This window comes from Myotis brandtii, unplaced genomic scaffold (assembly GCF_000412655.1).
Source record: "Myotis brandtii unplaced genomic scaffold, ASM41265v1 scaffold454, whole genome shotgun sequence".
NCBI classification, from domain to species: Eukaryota; Metazoa; Chordata; class Mammalia; order Chiroptera; family Vespertilionidae; genus Myotis; species Myotis brandtii.
In genome coordinates this window covers 57,561-78,017 of record NW_005367354.1, presented here as the reverse complement: position 1 = coordinate 78,017, position 20,457 = coordinate 57,561, and the positions used below count along the sequence as shown (strand labels likewise).

The following is a 20,457-nucleotide window of genomic DNA, read 5'->3' as shown; positions in this document are numbered from 1 at the left end:
TTTTTATAGTTTCCCATCTTACATTTAAGTCCTTTAGCCATTTTGAGTTTGTTTTTGTGTATGGTGTAAGTTGGTGATCTAGTTTTATTTTTATTTTTTTGCATGTATCTGACCAAATTTCCTAGCACCATTTATTGAAGAGACTCTCTTGACTCCATTCTATGCTCTTGCCTCCTTTGTCAATAATGAATTGAGCATAATGGCTTGGATCGGTTTCTGGGTTCTCTGTTCTGTTCCATTGGTCTATGTCTGTTCTTGTGCCAATACCAGGCAGTTTTGAGAACTGTGGCTTGGTAATATAGCTTGATATCTGGTATTGTGATCCCTCCAACTTTGTTCTTCTTTCTCAGGATTGCTGTGGCTATTCGGGGTCTTTTTGCTCCTTTCTTTTGGTGAAACTTACTAAGAAAGGGTGCATGGATGGTAAATTTATTGAAATTTTGCTTGCTCACGAGAGTCATTATTCTAGCCTCACAGTTGATTCATAGTTTGAAGATAAATAATTTTAAGTTGGAAATAATTTTCCCTCAGGATTTTGAAGCATTGGTTCATTGGTTTTATAGCTTTCAGTGTTAATTATCCTTAGTACTCTAAAATATCCTGAGATTTTTTTTCGTTAATCACTGAATTATATTGGAATTTGGGAGACCATTTAGCCTGGAAATCTGTATTCTTCAATTTTCTTTACTATATTCGTCCCCTCTGTGGTTTTGTTGTTGTTGTTATAATTTTTTTTCAATCATTCTCTTGAATTCACTGTTGTTTAGATTTTATATCTCCTGGACTACTGCTCTAAGATTTGTATTTTTTTCTCTTTCTCTTATTTTTTCTCTTTTGTCTTTCTCTTCTGTTAGCTGGGGAATTTTTTCAATTTTATCTTCCAAATTTTTTATTGAATTTTTAAATTTCTCTTACCATATTTTTTAACTTACAGGAGCTATTTTTTGTTCTCTTAATATTTTTTGTTGCATCATGCTCCTTTTATGCACTTACTATATTCTAACTCTAAAGATATTAGTTACAGGATTTAAAGTTTATTTCTTTTGTCCCTTGTGTTTTGTTTGATTTCCGTCTCTGTCTTTAATGTGAAAGGCATCTTCAAATGAGTGCAGGTCTTTGGCTGGTTGTTGCTTTTGAAAATGAAACATTAAAAATCTTACTGGAAGGACTGTGTGTGTTGTGTGGCTCAGTTGTTGGACTTCATTTGTAGAATGATTGGGCGGCCTTCAGATTTCAGTGTGTGGGTCATTCCTCTGGAACCAATCACATTTCCCAGAGTGGAGTCTTCTGATCTAGTGCTTTTCAAGCTCTGCTCTGCATATACAGTACTTGTGCATACAGATCTGATTTAGTAGGTCTAGGTTGGGGCTTGGAAATACGTAATTCTAACAAATTTTCAGGTGATGCTGATATAGGAGGGTTACATTTTGGTTTGCAAAGCTCTTAATGGGGGAGTGGGTGGAGGAAGTGGTGATGATACTAGCTCTGTGCTGGCATTTTTTTTTTAAAGAAATATATTTCTATTGATTTCAGAGAGGAAGGGAGAGGGAGAGAGAAATAGAAACATCAATGGTGAGAGAGAATCATTGATCTGCAGCCTCCTGCATGCCCCACACTGGGGATTGAGGCCGCAACCTGGGCATATGCCCTGACAGGGAATTGAACCGTAACCTCCTGGTTCATAGGTCGACACTCAACCACTGAGCCACGCCAGTGGGGCTAGTATATATGTATAATATTTTCTCCTAGCCTTTTGCTTTTATTTTATCACTTATTTTGTGGTACAGATATAAATCAGGTAATTTTTTTTTTTCCTTTATGAGTTCTGGTTTGTAATTGCTTTGGAAAACCTGTCCTAACCCCAGGATTATAAAGTTGGTTCTATAAATTTTTCAGTACTTATTTTTAGTAAGTCTTATGTGCATATATTATAAGGTAGGAATCTTAAGTTTTTTTCAAGTGAGTAATTTGACATTCCAATGTGATTGGTAGAGCAATACATTTTCTTTCACTTTAGAGTTAACCTCTTTTGGTCATAAGTTTGCTACTATTATTTCTTGCTTTATAAGTGAATAGCTCAGCTCCCTGCTGCCTATGACAGTATTAATGTGTGCAGCAAACTGCAAAGACTCACGTTACTAATTTTATTTGAGGTATTAAAAAGGAATCATCTACAACCAACTTACCCTATCAGATGGGGCTCATCTATGTGGATTTGGGATGAAATAACCTTTTTGGTTGAGGAGTCATTTGTATTATTAGGTAAATTAAAAGCCAGCTCTCCAGCCCAGCCAATGTGGCTCAGTGGTTGAGTGTTAACCTATGAACCAGGAGGTCACGGTTCACTTCCTTATCAGGGCACATGCTGAAGGTGGCGGGCTCAATCCCCAATAGGAGGCATGTGGGGGGAGGTGGGGGACAGCCGATCAATGATTCTCTCTCATCATTGGTGTTTATATCTCTCCCTCCCTCTCCCTTCCTCTCTGAAATCAATAAAAATATACATATTCTTTAAAAAGTCAGCTCTCCAGCCCTAGCTGGTTTGGCTCGGTGGATAGAGCGTCGGCTTGCGGACTGAGGGGTCCCAGGTTCGATTCTGGTGGGGGGTGGCGGGGGGGGGGTGGTGCAGGAGGCAGCCTATCAATGATTCTCTCTCATTGATATTTCTAGCTCTCTCTCCCTCTTTCTTCCTCTCTGAAATCAATAAATATATTATATATAAATATAAAGCCAGCTCTCCAGAGCATGTAGGAACCATGGCGGGGGGTGGGGGGGAGGGGAGATAGAATGGACTTGCAGAGGTCCAGCCAGCATGGTAATTTCTTGGCATTAACAAAATCCACCTTATGGATCACAGGGTATGCAACTACCCATTTTACATTCTTAACATCTCTTAACCATTTCCTGATACCTTTTAAGAACCAATCTTATCAGGGAGGCTTTACCTTAGTGATATGTTCAAGGTTAGTTTCTTGACATAAGCTTTTAGGGAATGCAATTTGGCATTGAACCTTAGTTGGTATTTTTAATGTCTGATTTGTCTTTTGTTATGTTTTTGCTTTGAGTAAAGTTTCCTCTGTATTGAGATATTTTTGTTTCTCTTCACAATACAGCAAATGGAAAGGTGACAATAGCAGCGTTAGTTCCCTGTGTATCAGCCCAGATGGAAAGATGTTGCTTTCAGCTGGTCGAACAATCAAACTATGGGTTTTGGAGACCAAAGAACTCTACAGAGTGAGTGAATCAAATTAGTTGTAAGCATAATAGTCATCTAAAGTAAGTATGGAGAAATCAGAGCTTATGAGCCATAGTATATTATTTTAAGAATACAGATTCTTGCCTGGCTTGTGTGGCCAGTGGATTGAGCATTGTCCCATGGACCAAGAGATCCTGAGTTTGATTCCTGGTCAGGGCACATGCTGGGTTGCTGGCTCGATCCCCAGTAGGGGGCAGGGGGCGTGCAGGAGGTACCTGATCAATGATTTTCTCTCATCATTGATGGTTCTATCCCCCCTTTCCCTTTCTCTCTACCTAAAAATCAATAAAAACATTTTAAAACAAAACAGATTCTTTATTTTTAAACATATCAAATAGTAGAATTAATAGACAAAAGTTAGCCTCCAAATCTGGCTTGTTGATGTTAAATATTAAATAGGTTATACATGTCCACTCCACATGCATTGGGAAAATGAATAGACCAAAAGAGTGGAATTGTAATTAAAAATCTTTTACTCTAGTATGCAATGATTTAGTGATGTTGATTTCTAGCTTGCATCCAGCATTTGGTCCACTTAAAGTATTTAACTGAAGATTAGTTTTAGATTTGAGTGTTCTCAGGGGTTACTGAACTTTTGGTGCTGTGATGATGCCTTAAAATTGTGGTTTCGACTCACTGAGAGTAAATGAAGACCTACAATTCCTTGGCTGTGTCTGAGCACCTTATCAGCCCTTTAAAAATTGATAGAATTAAGTGGATCTTTAACTCAAAAATGGTAGAACCACAGGTAGTGGAGTACTGTCATGGGAGTTAAAAGGAGCATCTTAATTTTTATTATTTTCTGATGGACTTTTTAAGAAGTGAGAATATAGCACAAATAACCTAAGTTCTTAGAATTAAATTTGTTAACTTTAGTCTGGAGCTCTGATTTCAGATATGTCTTATGATACATATGGACTCTTAACTTTTTTACTGTTTTATATCCTCATAAACATGATATAACTTTTTTTTTTTTAGCACTTCACGGGACATGCAACGCCGGTTTCATCACTTATGTTCACTACTGTCAGACCTCCTAATGAGAGCCAGCCATTTGATGGAATTTCAGGTCTTTATTTTTTATCTGGAGCAGTACATGACCGGTTACTTAATGTCTGGTACGTAATCTTTTGGATTTGGGAGGTAACTTTGCCTTGAAAGAATCCATCACAGCTTAGATGGTTAATATAAATGATGAATATGAGATTTGCTTTATTGTAGTCGATGTTAGATTTATATTGACTTGTAATGAAGAATTGAGCCTGCCTTAAACTGACCTATATCAGGAAAATTTAAGAGCACTGTATAATAAAACTTCCTCCATTCTTTAGAGGTGTAGTGGGCTCAATATTTTTATGAGTGGGCAATTTTAAAAGTAACCTTTAAAAATTTTCAGGAAAATCTGAGTTTGTTGAAATAGATGACTGACTACTGGGTTAGTACAGTAATGTTTATTTACTGATGATTTGCTGAGGACATCAAACTACTTGACTATGTTTTTGGAACTACTTTTAAAAGTAAAAATTAATTTTGTATTAAAGTACCATCAAAAAGTTTTCAAATTTAAGAAATACGTGGAATTTATTGGATTTTATGGCATCATCTGATGATGAAGTTAACTTTTTTTCAACCAGCTATTCATGGACAAAATAGAGATTTAAAATATAGAAGTAGTTTTTCAATCAGATTACATTGGTTTTCTTTTCTTTTTTAAAAAATATGTTTTTATTGATTTTTTTAGAAAGGATGGGAGAGGGATAGATAGAAACATAGATGAGAGAGAAACGCCATCGATTGGCTGCCTCTTGCATGCCCCCTACTGGGGATTGAGCCTACAACCTGGGGCATGTACCCTGACCAGGAATTGAACTGTGACCCCTTGGTTCCTGGGTCAATGCCCAACCACTGAGCAGCATGGGCTGGGCAGATTACATTGGTTTTCTATTCTGTGTCTGATGTTTGAGGAGTACCTATTGATGTGATTTCTTTTCGTTCTTGAGGGTTTAACACTTACATAAGGAATTAGTAATGCCAAAAAGCTAAATTCTGCCACCAAGGTCTTCTGACATTACTAAGGGGGTTCTGACTTAAATGTTTTACCTGTTTGTTTTACCCCCAGACCTAAGGGTCTCTGGCAACAAAATTTCTTCTGTAAAAGAAAAGGTGATTTCTGTTGTGTTTAGATCCTGTGAGCTTCCTAGTAACAGGGATAAACGTAAAAAACCCATGTTGAAAGGCTGCTCAATAAGGCCATCTATGAAAACTTTGTTTTTTGGTAGAACAGTGAACCTAAAATTCCCTGATAATTACCATCCGGGACTGCCGGCTCCTAACTGTCCGCCTGCCTGATTGCCCCAAACCGCTTCTGCCTGCCAGCCTGATCGCCTCCTGTCCGCTCCCTTGCCGGCCTGGTCGCCCCCAACTGCCCTCCCCTGCTGGCCCCATCTGCTGCCTCCATGCAAGGCGGCGGAAATGCCGGTACCGGCTTCCTCCGAGCTGCGTGGAGCCATGGGACCCCCTGGCCTCACAGCGCGGAGCGGAGCGGCTGCCCGGCCCCACCTCCACTGTGCACACAGCCATCTTGTGATGGTGTCGCGCACAAGGACCACCTAGCTAGGCCAGTGGTCGGCAAACCGCGGCTCGAGAGCCACGTGTGGATCTTTGGCGCCTTGAGTGTGGCTCTTCCACAAAATACCACTTGCGGGCGCGCACATACAGTGCGAAGTTGACTTAAAACTTTAACTAAATAGGGTACTCCTAAGCTGGCCTTTGCTAAAAACGTCCTCAATCTGATTGAGGTACGTTCGCTGAGGTCGACCCCTTCCAACTCTCCCATCCACACTCTATCTGAAACAAGTATACAAGACGAGTGTGGATGGGAGGGTTGGAAGGGGTCGACCTCAGCGAACGTACCTCAATCAGATTGAGGACGTTTTTAGCAAAGGCCAGCTTAGGAGTACCCTAATTAAGTTAATAACAATGTACCTACCTATATAGTTTAAGTTTAAAAAATTTGGCTCTCAAAAGAAATTTCAATCGTTGTACTGTTGATATTTGGCTCTGTTGACCAATGGGTTTGCCGACCACTGACCTAGGCATTTATTAGTATAGATAGTACTATCTCCGATCGTTGGGCTAAGATAGCAGTTTCTTCTGTAAATAGTGGTCTGATGGCAGTAATTTTGAACATGTCTAATATAAATGTCCAAGTTAGAATGAATCTTGTTTGAAAAACTTAGAATTTGTCAATTAATTCTCTTAATTTTCTTGTAGACAAAAATATTGATAGATTGTCTACTGGTAGTCCCAGTACACCTTGTTGAAAGACTATCTCCATTGAGTTGGTTTTGCACATATATGTGTGTATACACATAGAGTCAATTCTCGTTATTCACTGTAATTATTTTGTACAAAGTTCTCATGAGCACTGATTTAGTGATACTGAACTATTTACTCCTCAGGGAAATAACAGGTTTAGGTTTCTGCAACCCTCTCTGGTCACATTTTTGTCATCTAATCAGTATGTAATCTTGTTTTATGTGTGTTTCTGTTTAAAGATAGCCAATTTTACACACACCTTATTTTATCATGCTTCGCTTTATTGTACTTCACAGATGGTTCCACCAGCACAACTTGCTATATTGCTGTACCTGCTTTATTGCGGTGATCTGGAGCTGAACACACAGTGTCTTTAAGATATGCCTCTGTCTATTGTTGGTTGACTCTTGTCAGAACAGAGTTTACCTAACACAGACATTTCCTCTATAATGCATATCACAGCTTTTTTGCTCTTAGTTACACTAGACAACACTTTACTTGAACAGTAAAATCACCAATAGAAAGCACAAAAGCAAAAGATGCAGCAGAGGAAAAGGACTTAATAGTATCAGAGCTGAAATAAGAAGGCAGAGCATAGCCTTGTTTAACCTTGTGAATGGTGGACGACTGTTAAAGACCATGAAAGCTCCACAAATGTTGAGTTTGAGGTTTACAAGTAAGTTTTAGCAAGTAGGTGAATTTTAAGTAAGAAATGAATAATGAGGAGCATTTGTGTGCGCACACACGCGCACACATTACTGGACTCTCAGTATTGCTGTGATGTTATTAGATTAACCTATAGATTCAGTGCAAACCTAGTCAAAATCGCAGCAGACTCAAGTAGAAATTGACAATGTGATTTTAAAATTCAAATGGAAATGCAAAGGACATAGATAGCCAAAACAAATTTGAAAAAGAAGGAAAATGTTGGAGGACTCATCTGATTTCAAAACTTGTCATGCTACAGTAATGAAGACAATGTGGTATTGGCATCAATCCAGATAGACAAATAGGTTAATGGAAAAAAAATAGAGAATGTTATGCATTGTTAAAATCTGCCAGAAATGCATTAATGCTTTCTCTTTTCCCAGGTAACCATGTTATATAGTAGTGATACAAGTGCTTCTCTTATTTTTATCTTTAGTCACTTTATTAGGTTTTAAAAAATGAAAAACTATTGGGGATCTAATGCTGTGACTCCTTTTTGGTGTTTGCCTTTTAAAAAAAATTGTTTTACTACCTAATATCAGTTTTGTTATCTAGGCAGGTCCGGTCAGAAAACAAACAGAAGAATGCAGTGATGTCTTTCACAGTCACAGATGAACCTATCTATATTGACTTGACTTTGTCAGAAAACAAAGAAGAGGTAAATGGCTCAATTTTTGAGGATTTGTTTTCTGATTTCACAAATATTTTTAAAATTGGGGTTTTGATGATTTAATGAATAGGGAAAGAGGGGGAGGGAGAATGAAATATGACAAAAATCTTCTTAGATGGTTTGAAGTAACCATTAGGCCACTGGTCAACTCTCCTGAGAGGAAGGGACCAGGTACAGTGGCACTTTGAGCAATCCGCTCTATTACACGCGGGGCTACCAGTTTCCTGTTGTCCGCTTTTGAACTCATCTAACCTCCAAGCTGCATTCTCCTTGACTGTGTTATCTTCTTGGCCTAAAAACTTTTATTTATAAGCTTGACAACAACTTGAATTGTTACTTTGAAGACAGTAATTATTTTTAAATGCAACAACTGTGTATCCTTGCTGTTCTGACTTTCTCTCTGGAGTTTTGTAAGTGTAGTATGAAAGTAATTGTCCATTAGAGTAGACTGAAGTTTATTTATGACCCATTTTTTCTTTTAGCCCGTTAAGTTAGCTGTTGTTTGCAGAGATGGTCAAGTTCATCTTTTTGAACACATATTAAATGGGTAAGTAAGAATTTTCTTATGTCAGAAATTTTCCTTCCCTGACTTGTTACTTCTCTATACTCGCACCTCAATATTCTTTGCGTTATATTTTCAGTTAGATTGTTTTGAAAGCATCCTTAATTCTTTATCCATATGACTACATACATTCCCAGTGAGAACTCAAGAATTTGGCATTGTGAATCATTTCTTCATGTTTGTGGTTAGGAGAATGGCTTTCTGTGATGCACACTTAGTAAATGTTGGTAGTTGTAAAGATAAACTTTAAAAGAAAGTGGTTTAGTTGGAGAGTTTTGCTTGTGAACTTTTGGTGAATCTTTAATTTCTAACTCTGATAGTGCTTCCCCTCACCACACACGTGGATCAGTGAAGCATGGCGATGCTAGTGTTTGGTGGACAGAGGGGACTGTTGCTGGTAGGATGTATAGTAGTCAGATTAAGGGTCAGTAAATTATGGGCTGGAGGCCAAACCCAATAGAGCCCACATGTGGCCTCCCAGAACTAAAATATTTGCTGCCTGGTTTTTTACCGAATGTTTGCCAACCTTTTCCATACACTATAAACATGGTTGGAACTCAGTCATGTGCATAATTATGTTAAACTTTAAAATAGTTTAAACTTTTTATTGTCAGTTAATATTTCCTTTTATAATCCTAGTATAGTAATTTGTTTAAATATATACTACTTGTGAAAGCAGTATACACTTATTTTAAAATATTCAGGCTATAGGGACAATTATAACCCAAGTCTCCCTCTATTGAATTCTACTCTCTAGAGGTAATTGTTAATAATTTGATGCCTTAATTTACATAGTCATGTATACATGGAATGTATCTATCATTGAGGGCCCAGCAGTAGTGGGCCATGGTGAGGACTTGGGCATTTCTCCTTGGGCAAGTAAGTAAGCCATTGAAGGATTTTAAGCAGTACGGATGGGGTTTTACAGTTTTAAAACATGTAAGTTTTGAGTTATTCTGTCTGATGTGTTGAAAATTGACTATAGAGGTGTAAAGGGCAAAGCAGAGGCCAAAAACCCTAAATAGAGATGAAGGGTGAATTGGAAAGATGGATAGTGGAGTGCTTATAATTGAGATTATGGGGGCGGGGTGCGTTTATTGGTGTTAACATGTCTGTGATGTGAGAGTGAGAGGCTGAGATACAGTGAAGGGCAGAGTTGTTGGAGGTAGGAAGATTACGGAACTGCGAGGACGGTGTCAGAAGGAGTATTGACCTGCATGCTAAATATAGAAACTACTAAGAATTCCTCAGGAGTAGTGTTGGACAGAATGACAGCCACTAAAATCTTTTAAGAAATGTGGGAGAGTGACCCAGAGGTTTTTGGATGATGGCAGGATGGGGAGGTACCTGGTATCTGGTGACAATAGTTTTAAAGGTTTTAGAGGTGAAGGAGGGAGAGGGATTATTTGTCTCGGAGTGTTAAAGAACAAGGAGCATGTTAAATCATGTCCTAGGCCCCTGGCACAAAGGGTGTTGGAGAGCAAACAGCTACAACTTTGTGAAGGGCAGCTGTGGTGAGCTAACATAGAGCAAGAAGGTGGAGAGAGCTCTTAGAGAAGACATTGAGGATATAATTTTGTTGATTATGTTTTGCTGATAATTTTGTTCCTGGAGCTACGTTGCTGAAGTCCTGGTGAGGCTTTTTTTTTTTTTTTTTTTTAATAAATATATTTTATTGATTTTTTATAGAGAGGAAGGGAGAGGGATAGAGAGTTAGAAACATCGATCAGCTGCCTCCTGCACATCCCCCACTGGGGATGTGCCCGCAACCGAGGTACATGCCCTTGACTGGAATCGAACCCGGGACCCTTGAGTCCGCAGGCCGACGCTCTATCCACTGAGCCAAACCAGTCAGGGCCTGGTGAGGCTTTTAACGGTTAGGAATAATTAGAGTTGGGGCTGATTAGGGCTTGTCCAGAGCCATTTGGGACTGAAGCTCAGGGTGATGATAGAGCCTGTGGGAGCTTGGGCCTCTTGTGGGGGTTGACAAGTGGGATAGAAGGGCAGATGGGGCTGAAGGAAGTATTTGGTGGTGAGGTCTTGAGTGTTGGGTAGGGTGGGGAATAGATGAAGTCCTGACAGGTGCTCTGGGGACCCTGGTGTGTGAAGGCCAGAGGAGGGTCACATTTCATGCCAACTTCAAAGAATATGAGATGTTATTTCAGATATTCTAATTTATTGTTTTCACTTCTAGATACTGCAAAAAGCCCTTTACTTCAAACTGCACAATTCAGATAGCGACACCTGGGAAAGGCAAGAAATCAACACCAAAACCCATCCCTATTCTAGCAGCAGGTTTTTGCTCAGACAAAAATTCCCTGTTGCTTGTATATGGCAATTGGTTTCAGCCCACCATTGAGCGAGTGGTACGTAGATGCTACTCTGGAGTAATGCAGTAACAACATGTCTATGGAAAAGAATAATTTTTAAGTGATACATTGGTCTGCTTATTGGAATACTTAAAAAGAACCTTTCACTGGGTGGTTTATTTTCATTTGTGTAAACTCTGTAATTTTCTTTAATGAGCATATCTAAAATATTTTAATGCGTCAGTCAGTATAAAACATTTGAGATGTTTGATGCTCGCTCCTCCTCTGTTTGGTGTGCTATGGCTTTGAAATCTGGTGTCTCTTTTACACTTACAAGCATATCAGTTTGGTCTATCCACGTTTAAAGTGCTTGGTAGCCACACATTTGTAGTGGCTTTTTAAAAGATATATATTTTTATTGATTTTAGAGAGGGAGGGAGAGATAGAAACATCAGTGATGAGAATCACCAAGCGGCTGCCTCCTGCACGCCCCCTGCTGGGGATCGAGTCCTCAACCTAGGCATGTGCCCTTGACTAGAATCAAACCCAAGACCCTTCAGTCCACAGACCGATGCTCTATCCACTGAGCAAAACCAGCTAGGGCATGGCTGCTGTTCACAGATATGGGTGAATTTTGCCCAACTACCCAAAAGTTAATTTTGTTTTGATTTGTTTTGTTAATCCTCACCCAAGGATATTTTTCCATTGATTTTTAGAGAGAGTGGAAGGGAGGGGGAGAGAGAGAGAAAAATCAATGTGAGAGACACATCAATTGGTTGCCTCTGGCACTCGGCCCTTGTGGGGCCAGGGATAGAGCTTGCAGCTGAGGTACATGCCCTTGTCTGGAATTGAACCCAGGACTCTTCAGTCCACGGGCCCACACTCTATTCCCTGAGCCAAACCGGCTAGGTCCCCAAAAGATAAATCTTAGTAAAAGGGTCTTTAGTGATAGCACCCATTGAATTTTCTAAGTGGAAATGTAATGGGCAGTGCAATCACTTGACTTTTTTTATTATAAAAGTTTCTTTGGATACTTTTGATGAGTTATTAAGAGCATGTTCAATAGATGATTTCTTAAGCTTACATTTATAAAACATTGATTCAGTAAGACCCTCAGAGAGACTGTAAGTAGGATATTACATGCCAGAGCAAGCTCTTGAGTTTATTTAAAAATACTTTTAAAACATTTACATGGATTTGGTATAATAAAAAAGAAAAATTTTAAGTTGTAAATATAAGTCTTATTGCCATATGTGGACCTGTTACCCCCAGCCCCCTCCAGATGCAGCCATTGTTTCCTGTTTTATCCTTCCAGATAGATTGATTATATGGGCATAGAGAATTCCATGTAACCTTAAAGCTTTATGGATACATATGGACTTTGCTGCATTTGACTTCCCCTGTTTAATACCGTACCTCAGAGCACTTTGTTAATCAGCAGTGCTGTCTTTGCCTCACTTATGGAAAGGCCAACAGGAAATCTGGGGTAGGATCGTTCTTAGCACAGATTAGTTATTTACAAGGGTGATGAACTTATGTTTTTTTAAAAATCTGTCACGTAAAATTTCTGTTGATCTTTTAAAATTATATGTGTGAAAAGTTGAAGCAGTTCCTATCTGAAAAAAGTAAACATAATGCCTCCTATCTTCAGTTACCCGTTTTCCTCAGTGCTATTAATTTGATGGTGATCAGTCTGAGTTGCTCACAGTTTAGTGTGGAAGCCTTTCATACTTTTCTGTATTTTCATGAAAATGTGCAAGTAGACATTTGTTTTTATTATTCCCAATTACTTTGTTTGACACACTCTCCCCTTCCTTCAAATTATATTTACAGGCTTTAAATTCCAAAGAACCTCATATGTGTTTAGTAAGAGATATTTCAAACTGCTGGGCTCCAAAAGTAGAAACAGCTATAACAAAGGTGAGCGCTTTACATACTAGAAGTTGAGAAAAAAAGATTTGGGTGAATTGAATTATGTAATATTATGTTTGGATTCTTTAATATCCTCTTTATAATTTATATGGGATTCGGTTTTATATATTTTATAAATTTTGTGGGATTAGGTTTTAGATATCAAGATTATAAAAACTTGTAAATAGATGACTAGAAGTTGAAGACCTTGCATTTAGCTCTTTGCCCCATACATGATCATTGAATAAATATCAAAATCAAATTACCAATAAGTTATTTTTTTAAACCCAATACTTAAGGGAGCATAACTTTGTTGAGAGGAATGTTATATTTCAGGGTGGAATAAGACCTAAAACCATGAATGAATGAGAGCATCATTATGATGCTTTATTTTGAATATAATGTGGCATCTACATGTAGGTATTGTTTGGCCAGTTTAATGAGAAACGGAAAGCCAAGACATGCTATGATGACATCCATATGGTTTCGCTTCTGGCTGAATTTCAGAGATGACACCTTTCTCTTGGCTGTCTGAGCATTTCTGGCAAAGATCAATTACTGGCGGTGGTCGTAAGATGTACAGCTTTACTCTTTAACATTCTTAAGTCAGTGTGTCCTTGTGTAATCTGTAGATTTTGTTTTTCCTGTCTTTTAATCTTATGTAGTTTTGAATGTTTTAAAACTATGGCTTCAAATTATAATTTAAATACTTATTTGCCAACATTCATTCAAACTTTATCTTTAATAGCTATGTTAAGTTAGTCAATAAGTTTTCCAGTAGAAAAATCTTTAAAAGCTGTTTGTTTTCTCATTGGGGTAAATACAGCAAGGACCCAGGCATAATCCATACCCCTGCTATTCCTGGTTAACAGGTGAGAACACCAGTGATGAATTCTGAAGCAAAAGTGCTAGTGCCCGGGTTACCTGGTCATCATGCAGCCATCAAGCCCGCTCCTCCACAAACTGAGGAAGTAGAGAACAAGAGAAAATTAGGGGAAAAGGAGGTAATATAATCACTTTTACCGTTTTTGAGTTTGAAACTTTAGAAACTTACTTTTAGATTGCGGCTGTTAACACTCTCCTATCTCCAGCTGTGTAGATTCTGAAATTCCAGATGGTGACTTTTGTAAGACCTACACAGAGTTAACAGGTGGTTTATTTACAAAGCCACTGTTAATAATGAGGAAGACAGCACTTCTGTTAACTAAAGAGAGTGCTGTTTTGGCCATTTGTTAGGTTAGCTGGATAACATAATTGAATAGATTAAGCCAGGACTTGCTGTGATGATTTTCATTGGGTTTCGCATGTTGCTGAGTTCCAGTGATGCCTCTTCTCTTGGCTGTCTGAGCATGCCTGGCTGGTTTAGTGCTAGTTGGTCTTTAAAAAATGATAGTTATTATAGCTTCTTAAAGTGCTTATAAATTTTATTTTTTCTCAGCTCTTCAAACGCTCCTGTGGTTGCTGTACTTACATATGTAGGATCCTCTTTTCATCTTCCGGTCATGTGTGACTGTTGTCTAAGTAATCTAGCATTTTAATTGTTACCATTAATTAGAGAAAGATTGTTAATGTTTCTTTACCTGATTTTAAATGTCTTACTTTGTTGAGTGGGGGTTTGGGGATAACATTGCTGTTCATAAAAACTGTTTCTCAGTAACATTAAATGTATATTTAAAAATAATGTGCCAACTTTCTTGAGCTTGGCTTAGATCTAACCCTTTCATTTCCTCCTGCCTTTTCAATGTTTTTCATAAGTTAAAATATCCCAAACTGGAGGCTTTACCAAAGCATCTCTTTTTGCTTTGGTAGTCACAGAACATTATATTTTTATGTAGTCAGACTTGGTTTTATAAGGGATCAGTTCTATACAAGTAAGTTTTTGTATATCAGATTTCATCATGCTTATTTACACTTAAATTTTAGATATTTATCAGGGGAACTTGGTTGTAGTATTTCATCTTATAGAAAACTAGATTTGTGCACTGGTGGGGGTCCCTCATCCTGGCCTGCGCTTCCTCGCAATCCGGGACCCCCTCAGGGGATGTCGGACTGTCGGTTTCGGCCTGATCCCCATAGCCCAATTCAGACAGGAGGGAAGCCCAATCCCCACAGGCCCAATCCCTGCAAGCCTGATCCAGACAGGAGGGAGCCCAGTCCTGTGCGTTGAGTGTCTGTCCTCTGGTGGTCAGTGCGCATCATAGCGACCAGTCTACCGGTTGTTCTGTCTTTTGATCACTCAGGCTTTTATATATACAGATATAGATAAATTAACACCTGGAACTGACCGATAAAGAGGAAAATAGGAAAAATTTAAAAATTGTTTTGGAAACAAGTCTCTATGCTCTTTTAACAGTATTTTTTTCCTTTTGCAGACCTCAGGTTGATGGCAAAGAACAGTTATGGAAGGGGAAACTTCTATGAAAATATGTCTTTTCTTGGGTTTTAGTAATCAGATGCTAGATCCTTGCCTTTTTTGAGTCTTCATATATAGAAGGATTTTTATCAATTACACTAGAGGCCTGGTGCAGGAAATTCATGCACTGGTGGTGGTGGTGGTGGGGGTGTCCCACAGCCCGGCCTGCGCCCTCTTGTAGTCCGGGACCCCACGTGGGATGTCCCTCTTGCAGTCTGGGAGCCCTTGGGGGATATCCAGGACCCCTCTCTCTTTACTGCCCACTTGCTCGCTGCTCCTTAGCGCTGCTGTGGAGGCGGGAGAGGCTCCCGTCGCTGCTGTGCTCGCCAGCCCTGAGCCCAGCTTCTGGCTGAGCAGCGCTCCCCCTGTGGGAACGCACTGACAACCAGGGGACAGCTCCTGTGCTGAGCGCCTGACACTCCCCGCCCCCCCACCTCCCCTCCAGTGCGTGTCATAGCGACCGGTCATTCTGCCATTCAGTCGATTTGCATATTAGGCTTTTATTATATAAGATATTTGAATCATGACTTCTTGGGCAGTTATATTTTCACTAGACCCTGGGAACTTGAATTCTAGATACTATACTTGTCTCCAACGTTAGCTTTATGGCAGTGAGGTTCTATTGGAATGAGAAAGAGCAGGCTTGTGTTTTTCAGGGTTGAAGTGTGAATCAGTGTCTTTTGTCTCCTCAGATATAAGCAAAAGTAATTTGACCAAACTCCTTTATGCCTTATCTGGTTTATCATTAACGGGTCATCTCTCTTCTGTAGGTTAGCATTGAAGAACGCCTGGGAGCACTGAATATAGAATCAAAAAAAGAAAAGGAGGACCTACAGACAAACAGTTTTCCAGTTCTTCTGGCACAGGGTTTAGAAAGTAATGATTTTGAAATGCTAAATGTAAGTATTATAGCAGTTTTTAATTGAATTAAGATGGTTAATTTTTCTTAGAAATGATTGACATACACATTCACAGAGTGAATAGTCATGTTATATAGCCATTTTAAATTGAACATTTTCTGAGTTTAATCAAATATATATAATTTGGTGGCATTATACAGACAGTCACTAACCTACAAAGGGATTGTATTAAGTTATTTTGAACCTGGAATGCATTTTCTCATAGAAATATTGTTCAGAATTGTTATTAGGATCTTAGGCTTTAGTTCACAAAAGCCTTTGTAGACATAGTATACCCGAATTACAATACTCAGCATTCTAGATCACAATTTATATTTTTTTCTGTAGGAAAATGCGTTCCTGAGTTTTTACTCTGGATTCCAGAAACTTATTTCCCCCTGGCCGTGAGAGGGGGCAGTGAGGTGGAACCTTGGCAATGGGTAGGAGGTTTGGGGAAAAATTCAGGAGGGTTGGGGGGTTATGTTATGAAGTATTTAGAGGTAAAAAGTACTAAAAACTTTGTGTAAAGGGAGGCATTTATGATTTCTGTGTTTGTAAGTTGGTGACTGCTTGTATGAAGTTACTTATTTAGGTATTTTTAAATTCCAGAATTTGATACTGGTCTGTAGAGGAAATTTAAGTGTAAAAAATTGGATTTAAGCACTGCTTGATTAGCTTAAAGCAATTTATATTTGCTGAATTCATATATGTTTGGTGACTTAGTGATATTACAGTGCCATGTAGTATAGTTGTGACTTTAATATGTAACTTATGAAGTTTGTATTTGTATATGTTTTTAAAATATATTTTTATTAATTTCAGAGACAGAAAGGGAGAGAGAGATAGAAACATCAATAATGAGAGAGAATCATCAATTGGCTGCCTCCTGCAGACCCCCTAGTGAGGATCGAGCCCGGAAACCTGGGCATGTGCCCTGACTAGGAATCAAACTGTGACCTCTTGGTTCATGGGTCTATGCTCAAGCACTGAGCCACACTGGCTGGGTTTTGATTTATATTGTTATTTAAATGGAATATCTTATGTTTATGTCTAAGGTGATTTTGCAAAATGAGAGGGGAAATCAGCATGTCTAAAAAGTTAAAATGACTTTTAAAATAGTTTGGGTGTATATATATTTTGGAAGGTAGATTATAGGTTAGCATGGCATGCACAACTGGTTTTCAGCAAAGGTACCTAAGTTGAGTCAGTGGAGAGAGTAAGTCTTTGAAACTAGTGCTGAACAAGCTGAATATCCACATGGAACAAAAAGCATCTTGGCTTTTACCTCACACCTTACACAAAAGTCATCAAAAAATAGATCATTGGCATAAATGTAAAACCAAAACCTACAAAACTTCTAGAGGAAAACAGAAAAAAGTCTATGCAAATTTGAGTGGAGAAAGGCTAGTTAAATGCATTATAAAAAATCATGAAATGCTGAAGAAAAATTGGTCATTTGGACTTCATGAAAATTAAATACTTGCTCATGAAATGACAGTTAAGAGAATGAAAAGGCAAGCCACAGGCTGGGAAAAAATGCAACTCATATTTGAGAATTTATATCCAGAATATATAAAGAGCTCTTAACTTCGTGAGACTTAAATAAAAAATAATTGGTGCCCTAGCTGGTTTGACTCAGTGGATAGAGCATTGGCCTGCGGACTGAAGGGTCCCAGGTTCGATTCCGGCCGAGGGCACATGCCTGGGTTGTGGGTTTGATCCCCAGTAGGGGATGTGCAGGAGGCAGCCGATCGATGATTCTCTCTCATCATTGATGTTTCTATCTCTCTCTCTCTCTTTTTTTACAGAGAGGAAAGGAGAGAGATAGAGAGTCAGAAATATCGATGAGAGAGAAACATCGACCAGCTGCCTCCTGCACATCTCCTACTGGGGATGTGCCCGCAACCTAGGTACATGCCCTTGACCGGAATCGAACCCGGGACCTTTCAGTCCGCTGGCCGACGCTCTATTCACTGAGCCAAACCGGTTTCGGCGCTTCCTCTCTTGAAATAAAAAAAAAAATTGGTAACGGTGTGATACTTCAAAAGAATTCATAAGGCTAATTAGTGCATGTAAAGCTCTTAGGCATCATTAACCATCACAAGTGCAAATTAAAATCATAGTGAGATAACACTATCTAATCAGTACATTGATTAAAATTTAAAAGACAGACTATGCCATCCTGTGTGGATGTGGAGCAACTGGAACTTGCATCTTGCTGGTGGAAATGTAATATGGTACAAATAATTTGGAAAACAGTTTGGCAGTTTCTTAAAAGTTAAGGATACATCTATCATACGACCCAGCCATTCTAGGTATTTATCAAGAGAATAAAAAAACTATCTTCATACAAAGACTTGTATGTGAACGGTCATAGCAACTTTATTTGTAATAGTAAAAAAAATGGAAAGAACCCCAATGTCCCTCAACATATGAATGGATAAACAAATTGCTTATTTAGCAATATAAGAAAAATGTTATTGATACATCAACATGGGTGAATCTCAAATTTAGACTGATAGTAAGAACCCAGACCAAGAAGTAAAGGTACATACTATTGTATGATTTCATTTATATAATAATTCTAGAAAGTACCTACCAATATATAGAGTGCAGGTGCAAGGAGGGATAGAATATAAAGGGGCCCAAGGAGACTAGAGGGTAAAAGAATGTTTACCTTAGAGTTTGTTTCATATGTAAATGTTTATATCAAAGTGATCAAATAGTACACTTTAAGTGCACACTGTTTATTGTGCATCAGGTATATTGTAGTAAGATTGTAAAAGAAGAAACAAATTATCAAAATTATCTTAACCATTTGTGGCTATGGTTTTTAGGGTTGTCCTTTATATACATATTATCTGCAGAAATGAATGCTAACTTCTGTATCCATTTAATAATTTTGCTTTATTTGGGATAGCTTATTTTTGAAGGTTTTTTAAAAATACATTTTTATTGATTTCAGAAAGGAGGGGAAGGTGGAAGAGAGAGAGAGAATGAAAGAAACATCAGTGATGAGAGGGAATCTTTGATTGGCTGCCTTCTGCATGCCTGGGAATTGAGCTTACAACCTGGGCCTGTACCCCAACTGGGAATCAAACCTTGACCTCCTGGTCATAATTTAAGGACCAACCACTGAGCCACACTGGCAGAACAAGAAGAAATCTGTTTATTGAAGTAAATGTCCCATAACTGAAGACAGCTTTTCTGATAGCCATAAGATATAATATTCTTCATTCAGTACTTCCAACCTTTATTTGCTAAAATTCAGTTAGTAGTTTATTGCTTGATTTTAAAAATTATTTTACTGACAGCAGTTTTTTTTTCTGTAGTGTTCTAAGCTTCTGAGTATGCTTATATATCTTTTCTTTTGTCACAGAAAGTACTTCAAACTAGGAATTTAAACCTAATAAAGAGGACTGTGTTAAGGATGCCCCTGCATGCTGTTATTCCATTGTTGCAAGAGGTAACGTTGAGTACTCTATTCATTTTAAGGTTCTAATGCTAGGAGTTTAAGACTAAATTCCAGTATTTACAGAAATGGATTTACAGTATGTAAGCAAGCAGAGCATTCACAGTGGATGAAACAATAGATCTATTCAAACAATATTTGCCTAATGATTTTGCCTGCATTTTTTATTGAGATATAATTTATATCCCATAAACTTCACCCTTTAAAAATATATAGTTCAGTGTTTTTATTGTATTCACAGGTTGTACAGTTACCACACCAAAAAGAAATCCTGTACCCATTGGTCACTCCCATCCTCATCCCATTTCTGGCAGCCTCCAACCTATTTTCTATCTCTACAGATTTGCCTGTTCTGGACATTCATGCATATAAATGTTAGCCTAGATTTTTATCAGGTCATTATTCTTATTGTGGGAGCATATATTCAGATTCTGTTACATTGGTTGAACGTTTAGGAATTAGGATACTTAGCAGTAATGATTTCCTAACACGATCATTTTGTTCATTTGTTTTTGTGGATGTATGTATCATGGGAATTGATGGAGATTGGCTGTCTCTGAAGTGCTGTTGCTTATACTGTTTTTCTCCCCCTCAGCTTACAAAGAGATTGCAAGGACATCCTAATAGGTAAGATGTTTAAGTGACTTAAATTGCTTTGCTTTTATAAATATTTTATATCGTTTTTAGTTTTTAAATTTTATTATTAGGTCATTTAATGAATTAATCTTATTTAATGATTTGGTGTAAAATTGCCATTTGTAAAACTTAACCTCTGGTAGCTGCTAAGATAAGGCAATCTATATATATAAAAAGCCAGTGAGTGGAGTGGAATGGCTGGTCGCTATGAAGCTCACTGTGGCCAGTGAACCAGCCGATCGGGGGTGGGGCTGTCCAGCAAACCTCCCGAGGCCCCTCCCCCCGGCTGGCCCCGCCCTCAGA

General features: G+C 38.4%; 1 protein-coding gene across 1 annotated transcript in view; it reads left to right on the top strand.

Annotated features, from left to right (window-relative positions):
- WDR43 (WD repeat domain 43) overlaps positions 1 to 20,457 on the top strand; it is a 37,904-nt gene that overhangs the window by 10,390 nt on the left and 7,057 nt on the right. Inside the window, exons 4-13 of the mRNA XM_014546626.1 lie at positions 3,114 to 3,234; positions 4,235 to 4,374; positions 7,838 to 7,940; positions 8,435 to 8,499; positions 10,709 to 10,880; positions 12,657 to 12,743; positions 13,607 to 13,738; positions 15,918 to 16,046; positions 19,426 to 19,512; positions 20,114 to 20,145. Coding sequence (XP_014402112.1) covers positions 3,172 to 3,234; positions 4,235 to 4,374; positions 7,838 to 7,940; positions 8,435 to 8,499; positions 10,709 to 10,880; positions 12,657 to 12,743; positions 13,607 to 13,738; positions 15,918 to 16,046; positions 19,426 to 19,512; positions 20,114 to 20,145 — 1,010 coding nt within the window. The 5' untranslated portion in view covers positions 3,114 to 3,171. The remainder of the gene's footprint in view (positions 1 to 3,113; positions 3,235 to 4,234; positions 4,375 to 7,837; positions 7,941 to 8,434; positions 8,500 to 10,708; positions 10,881 to 12,656; positions 12,744 to 13,606; positions 13,739 to 15,917; positions 16,047 to 19,425; positions 19,513 to 20,113; positions 20,146 to 20,457) is intronic.